General features: G+C 45.0%; 2 protein-coding genes across 6 annotated transcripts in view; one reads left to right on the forward strand and one right to left on the reverse strand.

Annotated features, from left to right (window-relative positions):
* The window catches only part of ccdc175 (coiled-coil domain containing 175), a 228,251-nt gene extending 228,115 nt beyond the window's left edge, over positions 1–136 (forward strand). For both annotated transcript variants that reach the window (XM_072489110.1, XM_072489113.1), the window contains one exon: positions 40–136. The gene's annotated coding sequence lies outside the window, so the exon portion shown is untranslated. The remainder of the gene's footprint in view (positions 1–39) is intronic.
* jkamp (jnk1/mapk8 associated membrane protein) overlaps positions 1–15,494 on the reverse strand; it is an 18,820-nt gene continuing 3,326 nt past the window's right edge. For 2 of the 4 annotated variants that reach the window (XM_072489139.1, XM_072489129.1), the window contains exons 2-7: positions 15,124–15,212; positions 11,128–11,282; positions 6,401–6,607; positions 5,660–5,841; positions 908–984; positions 1–536 (exon numbers count right to left, since the gene is read on the reverse strand). In XM_072489139.1, coding sequence (XP_072345240.1) covers positions 318–536; positions 908–984; positions 5,660–5,841; positions 6,401–6,607; positions 11,128–11,282; positions 15,124–15,212 — 929 coding nt within the window. In that variant the 3' untranslated portion in view covers positions 1–317. Of the gene's footprint in view, positions 537–907; positions 985–5,659; positions 5,842–6,400; positions 6,608–11,127; positions 11,283–11,974; positions 12,062–15,123; positions 15,223–15,494 lie in introns of those variants that run through there. The other 2 variants (XM_072489148.1, XM_072489133.1) reach the window with 2 other exon arrangements.

Consider the following 15,494-nt stretch of genomic DNA (forward strand, 5'->3'; position numbering starts at 1 on the left):
TCTTTTCAAACCTTCACCATTTATATTTTTTCCCCACAGATGACAAAGAAGCTGAAATTTACATTTGTATTAACCACAGGCGGCTATGTGAGATATATTCAACTTCCTTCAATAAAGTGTCTTTTGTGCATTTTAATGCTACATGGTCGAAACATGTAAATAGAACATTACAATATACATACTTACAAAGCAGACAGCACATCAACCGAACAAGATATAGTATAAAGAATGTCCTTTTGACAATAATTACACTGATACTTTGTCTCAGACTGCTAGAATTAACTGTTTCAAACTGTATTTCTATAATGTTCCCTTTTTCAATGTCCATTGCCACCTTCTGTCAATATTCTTGAAGGCTCTGTATATTTAGCAGTCAACAGATAGAAAAGTGCTGGAGTGGGCACCAATGCCAGCAGAGGCAGATCTTGGTCCAGTTTATCTAATCTGGAAATTGAGATTATTCCATAGGCATGCAACATCCAATGACTAAACAGGACAACCAGCCTCTTCTTTCTGGTGATCAGATCCTTGTAAGTCTGTTAGTGAAGAACACAAGTTATTTTTGAAATTGTATTTACCCCATTGCTGTTATAACAGAACCCAATTTAATTATACTTTTTCCCCAATTAGAACTTGAGTAATTCAGCAACATCCTAAAACTACTTCTGAGGTATTACAAAGTTTCCAAATCATCACAAATTAAAGTTACTGTTTACATAACAGTTCTTACATTTCCATGTACTCATTTATAAAAGATGAGCTTTAAGTGTCACAATCCCATGGGCTATTACAACTTAAATGTTTTTTAATTGAAATGCTAAAAGCTCTCCAAACAGTTTGTGCAACATTAAATTTACAATTCTCTAAAATTTGTGATAAAATGACAAATATCCTTTATAGTACTTACCTGTATTTCTGAAGCAGACATGTATACCGCCAAAGTTACCAACGACAAGACTAGAATTATGTATGGAAAAGCATAATCTAAAATAAATGTATAGACCAAAAATTAGTGAATAATTGTCTGTGCATTTAAGTCAAATGCAATGTCTATTACAATACATATAATAATAATCTTTATTGGTATCATTACATTACATTAACACTGCAATGAAGTTACTGTGAAAATCCCCTAGTCGCCACACTCCACCAGCTGTTCGGGTACACTGAGGGAGAATTCAGAATGTCCAATTCACCTAACAATCACGTCTTTTGACAGTGTTGAATATTTACTAAATATATAGATTTAACCAACATTTGATGTGAATTCGCTCTCATCTATTAAAAACAAATATATACATGATTTTATGGGAACTCACTTGGAACAACCATATGAAGGAGCCAAAATGCAGGATGAAATTTCAACTGACAGGGGTCACCGCACTACCGAGTGAAGGTAGGCTAGTGAAAGGGAGTGTGGTTGGGGGGGGGGGGGGGGGGGGGGTGAGGGGCTGCAGTCATTGGAGCCTGGTCAAACAGGTTTCTTTGGACCTGGGAGGTGTGGATGGGGGGGGGATTCTGGGAGGGGGTCGACAGGTAACAAAAGTATGGGGCAGGTCCAGCCGGATGGGCAAGGCCTGGGGTAATGGTGATGGCGGATAGGAGGGGCGGGGGAGGTGAGAGACAGAGACCCCTGGTCAAAATGGTGACATGGAACATGAGGGGGCTAGCCGTACCGATGAAGAGAGTGAGGGTTTTTGCACATTTGATGAGTTTAAAAACTCATGTGGTGATGTTGCAAGAGACCTATCTAAGGGTGAAGGACCAGGTGAGGCTTAGGAAGGGGTGGGGGAGCCAGGTGTTTCATTCAGGGTTTGACTGGAGGGCTTGGGGGGTAGCGAATTTGGTGGCTAAGTGGGTGAGGGTGCAGATGGAGAAGGTGGTGGCAGATCAGAGGGGTAGGTGCGAGTGTGTGATTGTTACAGGTGCATGGAGGGGAGGTTGGTGACATTGACAAGCCTATATGCCCCCAACTGGGATGATGCGGGGTTTGCGAAGAGAACGTTGGCTGCCATTCCGGATCTGGATACCCATGAATTAATAATGAGGAGCGTGAGGGGGGCGAATTGGAACACAGTGCTGGAGCCGAGGGTGGACAGGTCCCAGGCGAGTTTGCTGACCTCGTCAAGGGGTGTCAAAGGCATTGGGTGGCTCATGAGTGAAATATTGTGGGGGGGGGGGGGTATTGACCCGTGAAGATTTTTAAAAAAAATGTTTTTATTAAGGCATTTATAATTTTAACAATTTTCATGAAAAAAAACAAAGTGAACAACACACACCCAACCAACAACCAAACCCAGCCAACGTGGCTTACATACACAATTCCCCAATCCCAAGGCCCGTGGAGATTTTTACACCCAAGGGACCGGGAGTATTTATTTATCTCCCCAGTGCACATGGTGTTCTCAAGGGTTGACTTTTTTGTGGAGGGAAAGGCACTGTTGGCCGGAATTAAGAGGACAGTGTATTCGGCAATTCACGCTCCGCATTGGGGGCAGCCCAGAAACTGGGGTAGAGAATCAATATGGGGTTATTGGTGGATTAGAGCTTCTGTGACAAGATATGGAAGGTGATTGAAGTGTATATGGGGTTCAATTGCACGGGGGAGGTTTTGCCGTTGGTGGTTTGGGAGGCTCTGAAGGCGATGGTGAGGGGGGAGATGATCTTGTTTTAGGTGAATAGGGAGGAGAGGGGGCAACGCCAACGACTGATAGAAGATTTTGAAGTTGGATGGGAGTTGCGTGGGGGACCCGGACCCAGGGCTCCTGTCAAAGAGAAAGTAGCTGGAGGCGAAGTTTGACCAACTGTCCAAGGGGAAAATGGTGCATCAGTTGAGTCAAGGGGGACTGTCTATGAGTACGGAGAGAAGGCAGGGCATATGTTGACAAGTTAGCTCCGTAGGGAGGCCGCGGTGCAGAAGACAATTCGGGTGCGGGACAGGGTGGGAAAGTTGGTGGTGGCTCCAGAATAAATTAATAAGGTGTTTGAGGAGTTTTATAGGGACTTGTATAAGTCGGGAACCACCAGAGGAGAAGCGGGAGGATGCAGGCAGAGGAGGCAGCAGAGTCGGATGGGTTCCGGTCGAATTTTGTAAAAGATTTAAAGATAGAGGACGTATGGACAGAGTGTCTTGCCACAAACAATGGGGCATGCCTCGATCACGATGTTGCTTAAGAATGACAACGATACAGAGGAGTTTGGGTCGTACAGGCCCATATCTTTGCTGAATGTGGACGCCATGATATTGGCAAAGGTGCTGGCATTAAGGTTGGAGAGGTGCCATCCGAGGGTGGTTGGGGAGGATCAGGCGAGGTTCATAAAGGGCAGACAGTTGTCATCGAATATGTGCAGGCTGTTGAATTTGGTGCTTTCTCCAGCAGAGGGAAGGGAGGCAGGGGTGGTGGTGGTATTTGATGCAGAGAAGGCATTTGATCGGGTGGAGTGGTGTTATTTGTTGGCAGTGTTGGAGACATTTGGGATTGGGCCGAAGTTTGTGGCGTGGGTGCAGCTGTTGTATAAGGAGCCGATGGTGAGCGTGCGCACAAATAATATGAATTCAGGGTATTTTGCATTACACCGGGGTACAAAGCAGGGCTGCCCCATGTCCCTTCTTCTGTTTGTATTGGCTATAGAGCCACTACGGAGAGGAGCTCGGGGTTGTGGAAGGGGATATTGGGGGGGGGGGTGGAACATAGGGTGTCCTTGTATGCGGATGACTTGTTGATGTATAATTTGGAGCTGAGCTCTTCGGTGTGGGACATAATGAGTTTGCTTCGGAGATTTAGGATGTTTTCAGGGTATAAATTGAATTTCGGGAAAAGTGAATACTTTATGGTCTCCTCTCCAGGGGTGGTAGCAGGTGTGGGGGGGCTGCCATTTTGTTTGGCAGCGTCTCACCTCAGGTATCTGGGGGTGCAGGTGGCCCAGGACTGGGCAGGGCTCCGGAAGTTCAATTTCACAAGCTTGGGGAGGGTGAAGGCCGACTTGTTGAGGTGGGACAGTCTCAGTCTGTCGTTGGCGGGCCGGGTACAGGCAGTAAAGATGAATATTGTACCGCGATTCTAGGTTATGTTTCAGTACCTGCCGGTCTTTTTGCCCAAAGCATTTTTCAGGGGAGCGGGCAGGCTGATCTACTAGTTTGTCTTGGCGGAGAAGGGAGCGAGGGTAAGGAAGGTGATACTGCAAAGGAGAAGGCAGGAGGGGGAGGCTAGTGCTCCCGAATTTGATGTATTACTATTGCGTGGCAAATGAAAAAAAAAGGTTCAGGGACGGAAGAGGGAAATGTGAGCTTTGTGGGTGAGGATGGAGGCGGGCTCATGTAGGGGGCCGAAGTTGCGAGCGCCGACAACGGCGCTACTCCCGATGGCCCCAGGGTAGTATTCGGTGAGTCCAATGGTGTTGGCCACGCTGAAGATCTAGAGGCAGTTTCGGCAGCATTTTAGGTTGGGAGCAGTGTAGGGGGAAATCATGGAAATGAGGTTCCGGGAATGGGAAAAGGGGATTAAGGAGATGAAGGATTTGTTTCTGGGAGGGCGGTTTGAAAGCTTGGAGGAACTGTGGGAGAAGTTTGGATTGGTGCGGGGAAAGTTTCATGTATATGCAAGTGAGGGACTTTGCGAGAAAGATCTTCCTGACAGCAGCTGCCTCCTCGAGGTTGGAAAAGGTGCTGTCAGGCTGGGTGGGGGGGGGGGGGCGGGGTGTTGTCTGGACGATTTTCAGGAAGATAGGGTATCCATATAGGGGGTTACGGCAAAGTGAGAGGAAGATCTGGGGCAGCACTGGACAAGGGATTGTGGAGGGAGGTGCCGCAGACGGTGAACGCCTCGACTTCCTGTGCGAGGCTGGGGCTGATGCAGCTGAAGGCAGTGTACAGGGCGCATCTTACAAAGTCGAGGATGAGCAGACTGTTTGAAGCGTGTCAGAGAGCGATGTGGGACGAGCCCTGTGAACAATGCACTTGTGTTTTGGGCCTGCCTGAAGCTGGAAAGGTTTTGGAGGACGGTTTTCAGCACCATTTCAGGGGTTCTGCATGTAGATGTGGAGCCAGGCCCCCTAAAAGCCATATTTGGGGTGTCGGACCGGTCGGCGCTACAGACAGGTGCGGGGGCAGATGTATTAGCCTTCATCTCGCAGGCAGATCTTGTTGGGATGGAGATCAGCAACTCCACCCTGCGTTTTGGCATGGCAGGGGGACCAGTTGGGAGTTTTGTCGCCCAGGAAAAAGTGAAATTTGCTCCGGGGGGGGGGGGGGGGGGGGGGGGGGTAGCGATGGGTTCTAATAGTTGGGATTTGTTAATTTTGCATTTTGTGGAGTTGGTTACCGTTGACTGCTGAGGGGAGGGAGGAAGGGAAGGGGCTTAATGTGTTAGGAGGATTTTGTTTCCATTTTAAAATGTAAAAATCTTGAAAACTTGGAATAAAAATACTGCTTAAAAAAATAGACTTGGAATATGTTTTTTATGACATGGAATAATTAATGAAGTAGCAAATAAAAATTATCACAGGAAACAAGATTTATTTATCTGTCAATGATAGTTATTAAATACCAAAAACCTCAAAACATGTTGCAACAAACAAGTTGTGGCAAAACTTGCAGTTAGAGAGGTTTTAAACGGTATCCAAATCCAAAGGTAGCATCTAAACATGAAAATGTACTTACAGAGCAGGCCTCCACCAACTGCCTGAAGCACAGTAAGAATAGGGAAAAAGTACAGGGCTGCATAAATACTTTTAAATCGATCAGATTTTCCAAGACCACAGGCAATTTTTTTAACCAGGAGTGGACGAAGTAGCATCATAAAAACCAGACAAAAGGCATAGTATATGAAGATAATAGTGTATCTGAAAACAAACAGACAAGACTAACCATGAGGACAGCCATTAGAGATGAACAGTCAATGAAATTGAGATTCTCATTTTGCAGAAAACTGTCTCCCAATTTAAGGTTTGTATTCCATCAATATGTTGAACCATAACACATGCTCAAAAAACTAACAGGTTGCACTTGGCTCTGTTAATGGAAATGAGAAAAATGGCAGAAACTCTATGTTCTATTTCAAGACGCCAAATTGGCGAAGGTCAGTACTAGAACCAATTTTCAGTCTTACACGCATTTACAGAGTTAAACACAAGTTCCAACTCAACCACCGTACAATTTTAATACGAGTATCTTTAAATGTGCTCAAGTGAAGCCACAATTCCCAATTAATGCCCACCACTTGCATATTATTAAATATTTAATAATTAACACTCTAATATAGTTTTATTATCTATGGGTGTACACTGGAGGACTCTCTGGAGCTTTCACCTGTCTGGAAAATATGTTGTGTCAAACTCATACTCACATTTATGCCAGTAAATAAATTAATGTAACCATAAAGTGAGGAAATCATATACTTACAAAGGGAATACAGCTTCCTGTGTACAATGCATTGTGTTGATATAATCTGGACTAGGATTATAAAGCATTGTATACCAATCGGAAAGCATCTTCACACGGCAGGATCGGATTTTTAGCTGTCCCATTGGATCATTCACCAACAAGGTAACAATAGCTGCAACAGTGCACTCCAACAATGCAGTCACATGCTGAAAAAGTGCACTGGAACTACAGAAAAAAAAAGTATCAGTGATTGTTAAGGTGAACATAAGTGTTTTTCTAATAGATTTTACCTGTAACATTATGAGGAAATGCAAATCAGAAAAAGAAATTAGGAGCTTTTTTTCATTAGGATGAAGGGGATTTTGGGATGATTTTAAATTATGAAGGAATGCGATGGAACTGATAGAAGCAGGCTTTTGACTGTTATTGGGGAGATATAGATCACAGGAAATAATAGATGTGGACAGCAAGAGGAGCAACCTAAGATAAAACAAGGAAACGGATGTGGAGGAGAATGAGGGGAGCGACCCTGGATAACTCAATGACTGAGAGCGGACCAGCACAAGAGTGAGAAGAGTGACCTTGCATAAAACAAAGACCGTGAGTGGACAGGCTAGAGGGGTGACTCTGGATAAAACAAGGTGTGAGCGCAACAAGAGGAGTGACCAGGATAAACCAAATACCAAGAACAGACCAACGGGAGGGCACAGACCAACGGGAGGGCGAGAGGAGCGGCCCAGGATAAAACCAGTTGTGGGAGTGGATCTGTGGGGAGGCAAGAGGCGCAACCCAGGATAAAACAAGTACTGAGAGCAGACCAGCGGGAGGGCAAGAGGGGCATCTCAGGATAGAACAAGGTGTGTGAGTGGATCTGTGGGAGAGGGTGAAAAAAAGGAGCTTAGCCCAGAAGATAAGTGGGTATAATGAGTATGGATGAGGATTATAAATAACAAAGATCAGAAACCCCGGTGGGAGTAGTTTAAATTAGTGATCGATGATACCACTGGATATTTGGAGCTTTTAACAAAGGCAATGTAGTTATCTCAGGTGCCTTGAATCTTCAAAAAGACAAACATAGTTTGGAAGATGAGCTGGTAGAAAGCTATTATGAAAGCTTCCTAGAACATTGCAGCGTGGAAGCAACTGGAATTACATAGGATACAGCACAGGAACAAGCCATTCAACATAGCCAGTCCATGGTGGTGTTTATGTTGCACTCCAGCCATGTCTCATCTTCTCTAATTTAAATTTAGCATTGCAACCATCAATTTCCTTCTCCCTCACACACAGTGGTTAGCACTGTCGCTTCACAGCGCCAGGGTCCCAGGTTTGATTCCCGGCTTGTGTCACTGTCTGTGCGGAGTCTGCACGTTCTCCCTGTGTCTGCGTTGGTTTCCTCCAGGTGCTCCGGTTTCCTCCCACAAGTCCTGAAAGACGTGGGGCGAAATTCTCCCCCAACGGCGCAATGTCCGCCGACTGGCGCCAAAGACGGCGCCAATCAGACGGGCATCGCGCCGGCCCAAAGGTGCAGAATGCTCCTCATCTTTGGCGGCCTAGCCCAAACATTGAGGGGCTAGGCCGACGCCGGAGGGATTTCCGCCCCGCCAGCTGGCGGAAATGGCGTTTGTTGCCCCGCCAGCTGGCGCGGAAATGCGGCGCATGCGCGGGAGCGTCAGCGGCCGCTGAAAGTTTCCCGCGCATGCGCAGTGGGGAGAGTCTCTTCCGCCTCCGCCATGGTGGAGGCCGTAGCGGAGGCGGAAGGGAAAGAGTGCCCCCACGGCACAGGCCCGCCCGCGGATCGGTGGGCCCCGATCGCGGGCCAGGCCACCGTGGGGGCACCCCCCGGGGTCAGATCGCCCCGCGCCCCCCCCAGGACCCCGGAGCCCGCCCACGCCGCCTGGTCCCGCCGGTAAATACCAGGTTTGATTTACGCCGGCGGGACAGTCAATTTCTGGGCGGGACTTCGGCCCATCCGGGCCGGAGAATTGAACGGGGGGTCCCGCCAACCGGCGCGGCCCGATTCCCGCTCGGCGGGGGCGGGATTCATGGCGGCCAACGGCCATTCTCCGACCCGGCGGGGGGTCGGAGAATGACGCCCGTGATGTTAGGTAATTTGGACATTCTGAATTCTCCCTCAGTGTGCCCGAACAGGCGCTGGAATGTGGTAACTAGGTGCTTTTCACAGTAACTCCATTGCAGTGTTAATCTTAGCCTACTTGTGACAATGAAGATTATTATATTATTCCATTCAATCCAAGCACTCCCCGTAGTACTGAGTTTCACATAGTTGAAAAGTACTTGAAAAGTTAACTGAATTGAAGGTTGATAAATCCCCTGATCAGGTGAGCTATAGTGATAGTTGACACTTTTGTGGTGATCTTTCAAAATTCTAGAGATTCTGAAGAGATTCGTGGAGACTGGAAAGTAGCAAATTTAAGAAAGGAGGGAGAATGGAGAAATACAGACTGGCTAGTTTGGCATCAGTGGTAGGGAAAATGTGAGAATATATTAAAAAGGATGTGATAACAGGCAATTTTGAAAATAATGGTAAAATTTTGGCATAATCAACATGGATTTGTGACAGGGAAATCATCTTTGACAAATCTGTTGAGTTATTTCATTCTGTTACTTGTAGCATAAAGGAGAACCCTTTCTTCCCCCTTTGTTTATCTTTTGTGTGTATATGTAGAGGGTGGGGGCAAGTTAAAGTGCAGGGAATTAGATAATAGTTAACCAGTTGTATTTGCTGCATATTTCATTATAGTTCTTATTATTAATAAAAAGTAATTGTGTTTAAATTTTACAAACCTGATGACTGTAATTATTGGGCAGCCAAGGGCCAAAGACATTGGGTATTTTTCTAAGAATTATTGATTAATTCACTTGTGTTGTGACTCCCGTTCAAGTGGGGCTAGGGTTAACTGCATGCTAGCCAGGGTGTTGTAACATAATGCACTGCCTGGGAGGGTTATTAAGGCAGGAAACCTCACAATCTTTAAAAAGTACTTGGATGAGCACTTGAAATGTCATAACATTCAAGACTATGGGCATAGTGCTGGGAAGTGGGATTAGTGTAGATTCGTTTTTTTTGTCGGTGCAGGCTTGAGGGGCCGAAGAGCCTCCTCTGTACTGTATAATTCTATGATTCTCAGTGTTGGTGTCCAAAAGGTGTTCTTGTTCATGAGTTTTTAAAGGGATTTGAGTGCAGAAGTAAAGGTGTCTTGCTGAAATCATAGAGAGCCTTGGTCAGACCACACCTGGGATACTGTGTACAGTATTGATCTCCTTATCTAAGGAAGAATATATTGCCATTCAGGCAGTGCAATGGAGATTCACCAAACTAATCCTCGAGATGTCAGAGTTGTCTTATGAGGAGAGAATGAGGAAACTGGGCCTGTATTCTCTAGAGTTTCCAAGAATGAGAGGTGATCTCACTGAAACTTAAGAGTGTGATAGGATAGATGTGGATAGAATGTTTCCTCTGGCTGATCAGTCTAGAACCACAGGGGGGCAGTCTCGGGATAAGGGCAGGCCATTTAAGACTGAGATCCGGTGAAGTTTTTCAACTCAGAGGGTGGTGAATCATTTGGAATTTTCTACCTCAGTTTGCTGTGCTAGCTGTGTTATTTGAGCATGTTCAAGGCAGAAAGATATTTAGATTTCTGTCGACTTATGATATCAAGGGATATGGGGATAGCACAGAAAAATGGCATTGAGGTAGACAATCAGCTATGATCTAATTTAATGGTACAGCAGACTCAACAAGCTGACTGGCCTTCTCCTGTTCCATGTTCCTCATTGTTTTACAACCAGAGTATTGCATCCAGTTCTGATCACCACATTTTAGGGTATGAGAGTCCAGCAAGGGCGCAGAGGAGGTATACCAGTATGGTTTTGGGGATAAGGAATTTCAGCTACAGGTTAGGTTGGGCAAGTTGGGTTGTTTGTCCTTAGAGAAAAAAAAAGTTGCAGGGAGATTTTATAGCGGTATACAAGATTATCACCGATTTAGATAAGGTAGACAAAGGCTGTTCCCATTAGCTGATGTTATAAGGACACAGATTTAAAGTTAGGGGCAAGAGATGAGTGGGGGAATGTGTGGAAGAACTTTTTTTTGTGCAGCACATAGTCATGATCTGGGACCTGCTGCCCATGAGGGTGGTGGCAGTGGAGACAATCAAAGATTTTGTTTTAAATTGGAAGGGCACTTGAGGTAAATAAATTTGCAGAGGATAGTGCAGGGGAGGGGGATTATCTGAATTGCTCTACAGAGAGCTAGCATTGACTCAATAGGCTGATTGGCCTCCTCCGTGCTAATATGACTTAATAATGAATTACGTGATGTATTGCTCCTATCAATTTAAACAATGCATCATATGACTTACCAGCCATTACAATGTCATACAAAGTATATTCCAAGCACACAAATCAAAAAAATTTGATGTTCATCAAACTTAATCACATTTTAAATTATAATTTAACGTGTCATTGTAAAGCATGAATAGTAACAATAGAGCAGCAACTTCAAGTTTAAGGAAATAAATAGTTCCATGGTGCCCACAAGAAAATGAATAAAGGTTGCTCAATATTTCATGTTTGCCCCTTGCATCAACCAAAGATGATTTTTACCCCCTCGGTCCATCTCCTACAGGTAAAAGTCCAATGCTTAATGTGATGATACCTGCTCATCTAGAAGTGAAAATATAGAAACAACATTTATGTTATGTTTTTCAAATAACACTAACCTCTTTTTGCCCGAATACCATTCAATAAAGAACCAATGCAAAACCAGGGGTAGCATTGCCATGAAGCCAAGATACAGCCAGTCATATAGCTCTGGTGAATCCTCACATTTACGGCAAAACTTTGCATCATCCGCTCTTTCCCCTCTCGGGCATACCTACAGAGAATTTTTTTTTAAAATAAATCAAAAATCTTTTCATTACTAAGATATATTAAATATTTAGTTTACCACACTCTTCCACGTTTAATAAATGGAATTGGAGAGATATTGCAAACTCTCAACTGTCAGCATTCATGGTAACAGAGTTTAATCCCTTCAATCTCAATTTCTAAAATGATTCAAAGTGACCATGACAATTGATGATGGTAGTTATATTTCATTTAGTATAATTAAGACTTGACACGTATTAATGTCTGAGCAATAGGATTAAAGTGCAACAGCATGATCATTACACCTTGGGTAAAAGCGAGATCTCCAGTTAACTACTCCCTGGGATTGCCCCAGATACGGTTGAATTAGTCATTGTGACACACAATACCTTGGAACTTTATCATCGCTCCTGTTTTAGAATCGTGGAACTCCCTTCTAAGAACACTTTGGGTATTCCTACAACACCTTGACTACAGTGGTTCAAGAAGGCAGATTACCATCACCTTCTCTAGGGCAATTATGGATGGGCAATCAATGCTGGCCTAGCCAGTGACGCCCATATTCCATGAACAAATAAAGAAACCTCTACAATCTCTGTGCAGAGGGAATCTCTTATTCAATGTTTACACAGCAAAGAGGCCATTTTAACACAATCATTACCTATTATTTGAAGTCCAATTACAAAAGTTGGAACTTACCCATCTGCCCACTCAAGCCAGGTCAGACTGTCAAGATCTCAGACCTCCCACACTCAAGGCTCTCGTCAGTTTATAAACAATTTGTTGCTGTACCAGGCAAGGAAAACATAGTGACCTTGGTGCTCGATTTTGTTTCAGCTCTATCCATATCTGGGTCTTGGAGTCTCTGCCAAGATGCTTTCCTTCGTTCTCATGCAGCAGGCTGTCTGTTTTAATGCTCTGCTAGATTTCTGCTGAAGTTTACCTTTTTACAATTTGGTCAGTGAAAGCCCAAACTACAATTGTCATTACATAACCCAACAGCTCCTTTAACCCAGGGTGCATTACAAGAGTGAAATAGCGCAGTGTAAGATTAAGTATAACATTGAAATGCAAAAGATGTACAGTCAGCCATTGTTTTTAAGCTATTATTCATGAATTAGCAAGAAAACCCAATGAGGGATTTCCCAGGATTATTAGGGGACGATGTGAAGGAGGGGGAAAAAAAATCAAGCTGGGGTTTGAAATTAGGTCAGGATGGTAGTGAAGTAACTGAACAACGTGCAATTGATTTGTTTCTGAACTCAAACTTCAAATCTTGTAATTTCACCAAAATTCTCGCCTGACATCGCCTTGAATACTTGTAGTTTGAATCCAGAAGCCAATCAATGCCTGGGTATTCACTGACTCGATCTCAAATTCCAGGATGAGTTATTTATCATTCAAATTATCCAATCTACAAGCCTGCTTGGAACACGTAATTATGCTCCTTTAAACACACGTGGATAGAGAGTGATTAATAATATGTCATTTAAATATATGCTGCAGCACTGCATGTTGAATTATGTATACAAATGAGTCATTAGCTCCACATTTTGAAAAATCCAACTTGCAAATGTACAGTGAAAGCTAACTGCAAAATTTAGTCTCTCAAAAGTAAACCTGTGCCAGAGTCCTAGCAGTACATTTGTAAGTAGAAAACAGGGGGCGCTATTCTCCGATCCCCCACCGGGTCGGAGAATCGCCGGGGGCCGGCGTGAATCCCGCCGTGTCCCGGCGTGAATCCCGCCGTGTCCCGTCGTGAATCCCGCCGTGTCCCGGCGTGAATCCCGCCGTGTCCCGGCGTGAATCCCGCCGTGTCCCGAATTCTCCGCCACCAGAGATTCGGCAGGGGTGGGAATCGCGCCGCGCCGGTTGGCGGAAATCGCGCCGGTTGGCGGGCCCACCCCCAGCGATTCTCCGGTCCGCGATGGGCCAAAGTCCCGCCGCTGTCAACCCACGCCAGCCGGCGTGGATTGAACCACCTTTCAAACGGCGAGACAAGGCGGCGCGGGCGGGCTCCGGGGTCCTGCGGGGGGGGCGATCTGACCCCGGGGGGTGCCCCCACGGTGGCCTGGCCCGCGATCGGGGCCCACCGACCACGGGCGGGCCTGTGCCGTGGGGGCACTCTTTTCCTTCCGCCTTCGCCATGGTGTTCACTATGGCGGAGGCGGAAGAGACCCCCTCCACTGCGCATGAGTGCGGATGCCGTGAGCAGCCGCTGACGCTCCCGCGCAGGCGTCGCACGGCAAAGTTATTTCTGCGCCAGCTGGCGGGGCGCCAAAGGCCTTTCCCGCCAGCCGGCGGGGCGGAAATCAGTCAGCGCAGGCCTAGCCCCTCAAGGTGAGGGCTCGACCCCTCAAGATGCGGAGAATTCCGCACCTTTGGGGCGGCGCGATGCCGGACTGATTCGCGCCATTTTTGGCGCCGGTCGGCGGACATCACACCGATTGCGGAGAATCCCGCCCCAGGTTTGTAATGAAGCATAGATTTAAGATTGTATGATCAATGCATGTCATACATAATAAGCAATCATTTGCAGAATAAACCATTCTCGTAAATGAATATAGATTATTCGGCCGCACAGTGGTTGGCACTACTGCCTCACAGTGCCAGGGACCCGAGTTCAATTCCGGTCTTGAATGACTGTGTGGAGTTTGCACTTTCTCCCCAAGTTTGCGTGGGTTTTCTCTGGGTGCTCCGGTTTCCACCCACTGTCCAAGGATATGCAAATTAGGTGGGGTTGTGGGGACAGGGCGGGGGAGTGGTCCTAAGTAGGGTGCTCTTTCAGATGATCGGTGCAGACTGGATGGGCCGATTTTGTCTCAGTTCTATCCATATCTGGGTCTTGTTGGAGTCTCTGCCAAGATGCTTTCCTTCATTCTCATGCAGCAGGCTGTCTGCTTTAATGCCTTGCTAGATTTCTGCTGAAGTTTACCTTTTTACAATTTGGTCAATGAAAGCACAAACTACAATTGTCATTACATAACCCAATAGCTCCTTTTACCCAGGGTGCATTACAAGAGTGAAATAGATCAGTGTAAGATTAAGTATTACATTGAAATGCAAAAGATGTACAATTAGCCATTGTTTTTAAGCTATTTTTCATGAATTAGCAAGAATTTACAGTTCTGCACTGTAGGAATTCTAAGATTCTATATTCTTATGGTCCAGAGTTTAGAGAATCCCAAAGTGTATCATGGAGTTCGCCTGACCCACAACTTTAAATAGATTCTGGTTATGGGAAACACACTTTACAGATGTGATGCAACAGAGAACTAAGAGTATTTTTTAAAAAAAACAATGTTTATTCTATGAACCCAGTTAACATTTTTAAAACATGCAGTGAACATCTTAGCACCCATCAATTCAAATACACCCCCCCCAAGAATACAGTACTCTATAGTATTCTATAAGTAACCCTTAAATCTTTCCTTTGAACATCCATAAGACAAAAACCCTTTTTACATAAGGACAGCAGGTTTAAATTCTCCAAATGAACATTCTTTAGCTTGCAGAGATTCATACACATCTTGCTGTGACTGCAGCTTCTCCAAATCTAAAACAAAACTAAACAGAACGACAAAGCAGCTTTTCAGCTCAAAATGAAAGTGAAAGACAGAAAAACAGCCCAGCTCCACCTACACTGACATCACTGCTACCATTTGAGAAACACACATTTCTTAAAGGGACTCTTACATAACAATATCCTGGATAGAGAACAGTTGATTGGGTAGTAGTTGTCATCCAATTACGAAGCGGGAGGCAGTGTTTCTTAAATACTAATCCGACCCTATAATTATTGAGCCCTATCAAGTTTACTGTGTGGAGGAAATGCAAAAATAACTTACCCCACAGTCTCCATACTGCGTCTGACTATCATTTCTGCTTTTTATTATTGATTTTCCACAGTATAACCCAGGGCAAATTAATTCAACATCTGAAATCATTAACACAAAAAAAATTGTTTCAACTGTTAAATTAATTTTACTGCAAAGATTGTAAAAAAATATTTTATGTTACCATTTCTAAGAAACTGGATATTGAACCAGCATTTACTGAGTACAGCATCTTGGAACCATAACAAAGGTTAATAGTGGTCAAAAGGAAAACAACTCCAGTGACTGCAGTCATATCTGGCACAATGGAAAATTGGTGTGATTGTCAGAGGCTCTCATCACAGCCCCGGTAGGTCATGGCAAAAGTTTCTCAGGGAAGTGTC

Source organism: Scyliorhinus torazame, chromosome 2 (assembly GCF_047496885.1).
Source record: "Scyliorhinus torazame isolate Kashiwa2021f chromosome 2, sScyTor2.1, whole genome shotgun sequence".
Classification (NCBI taxonomy): Eukaryota; Metazoa; Chordata; class Chondrichthyes; order Carcharhiniformes; family Scyliorhinidae; genus Scyliorhinus; species Scyliorhinus torazame.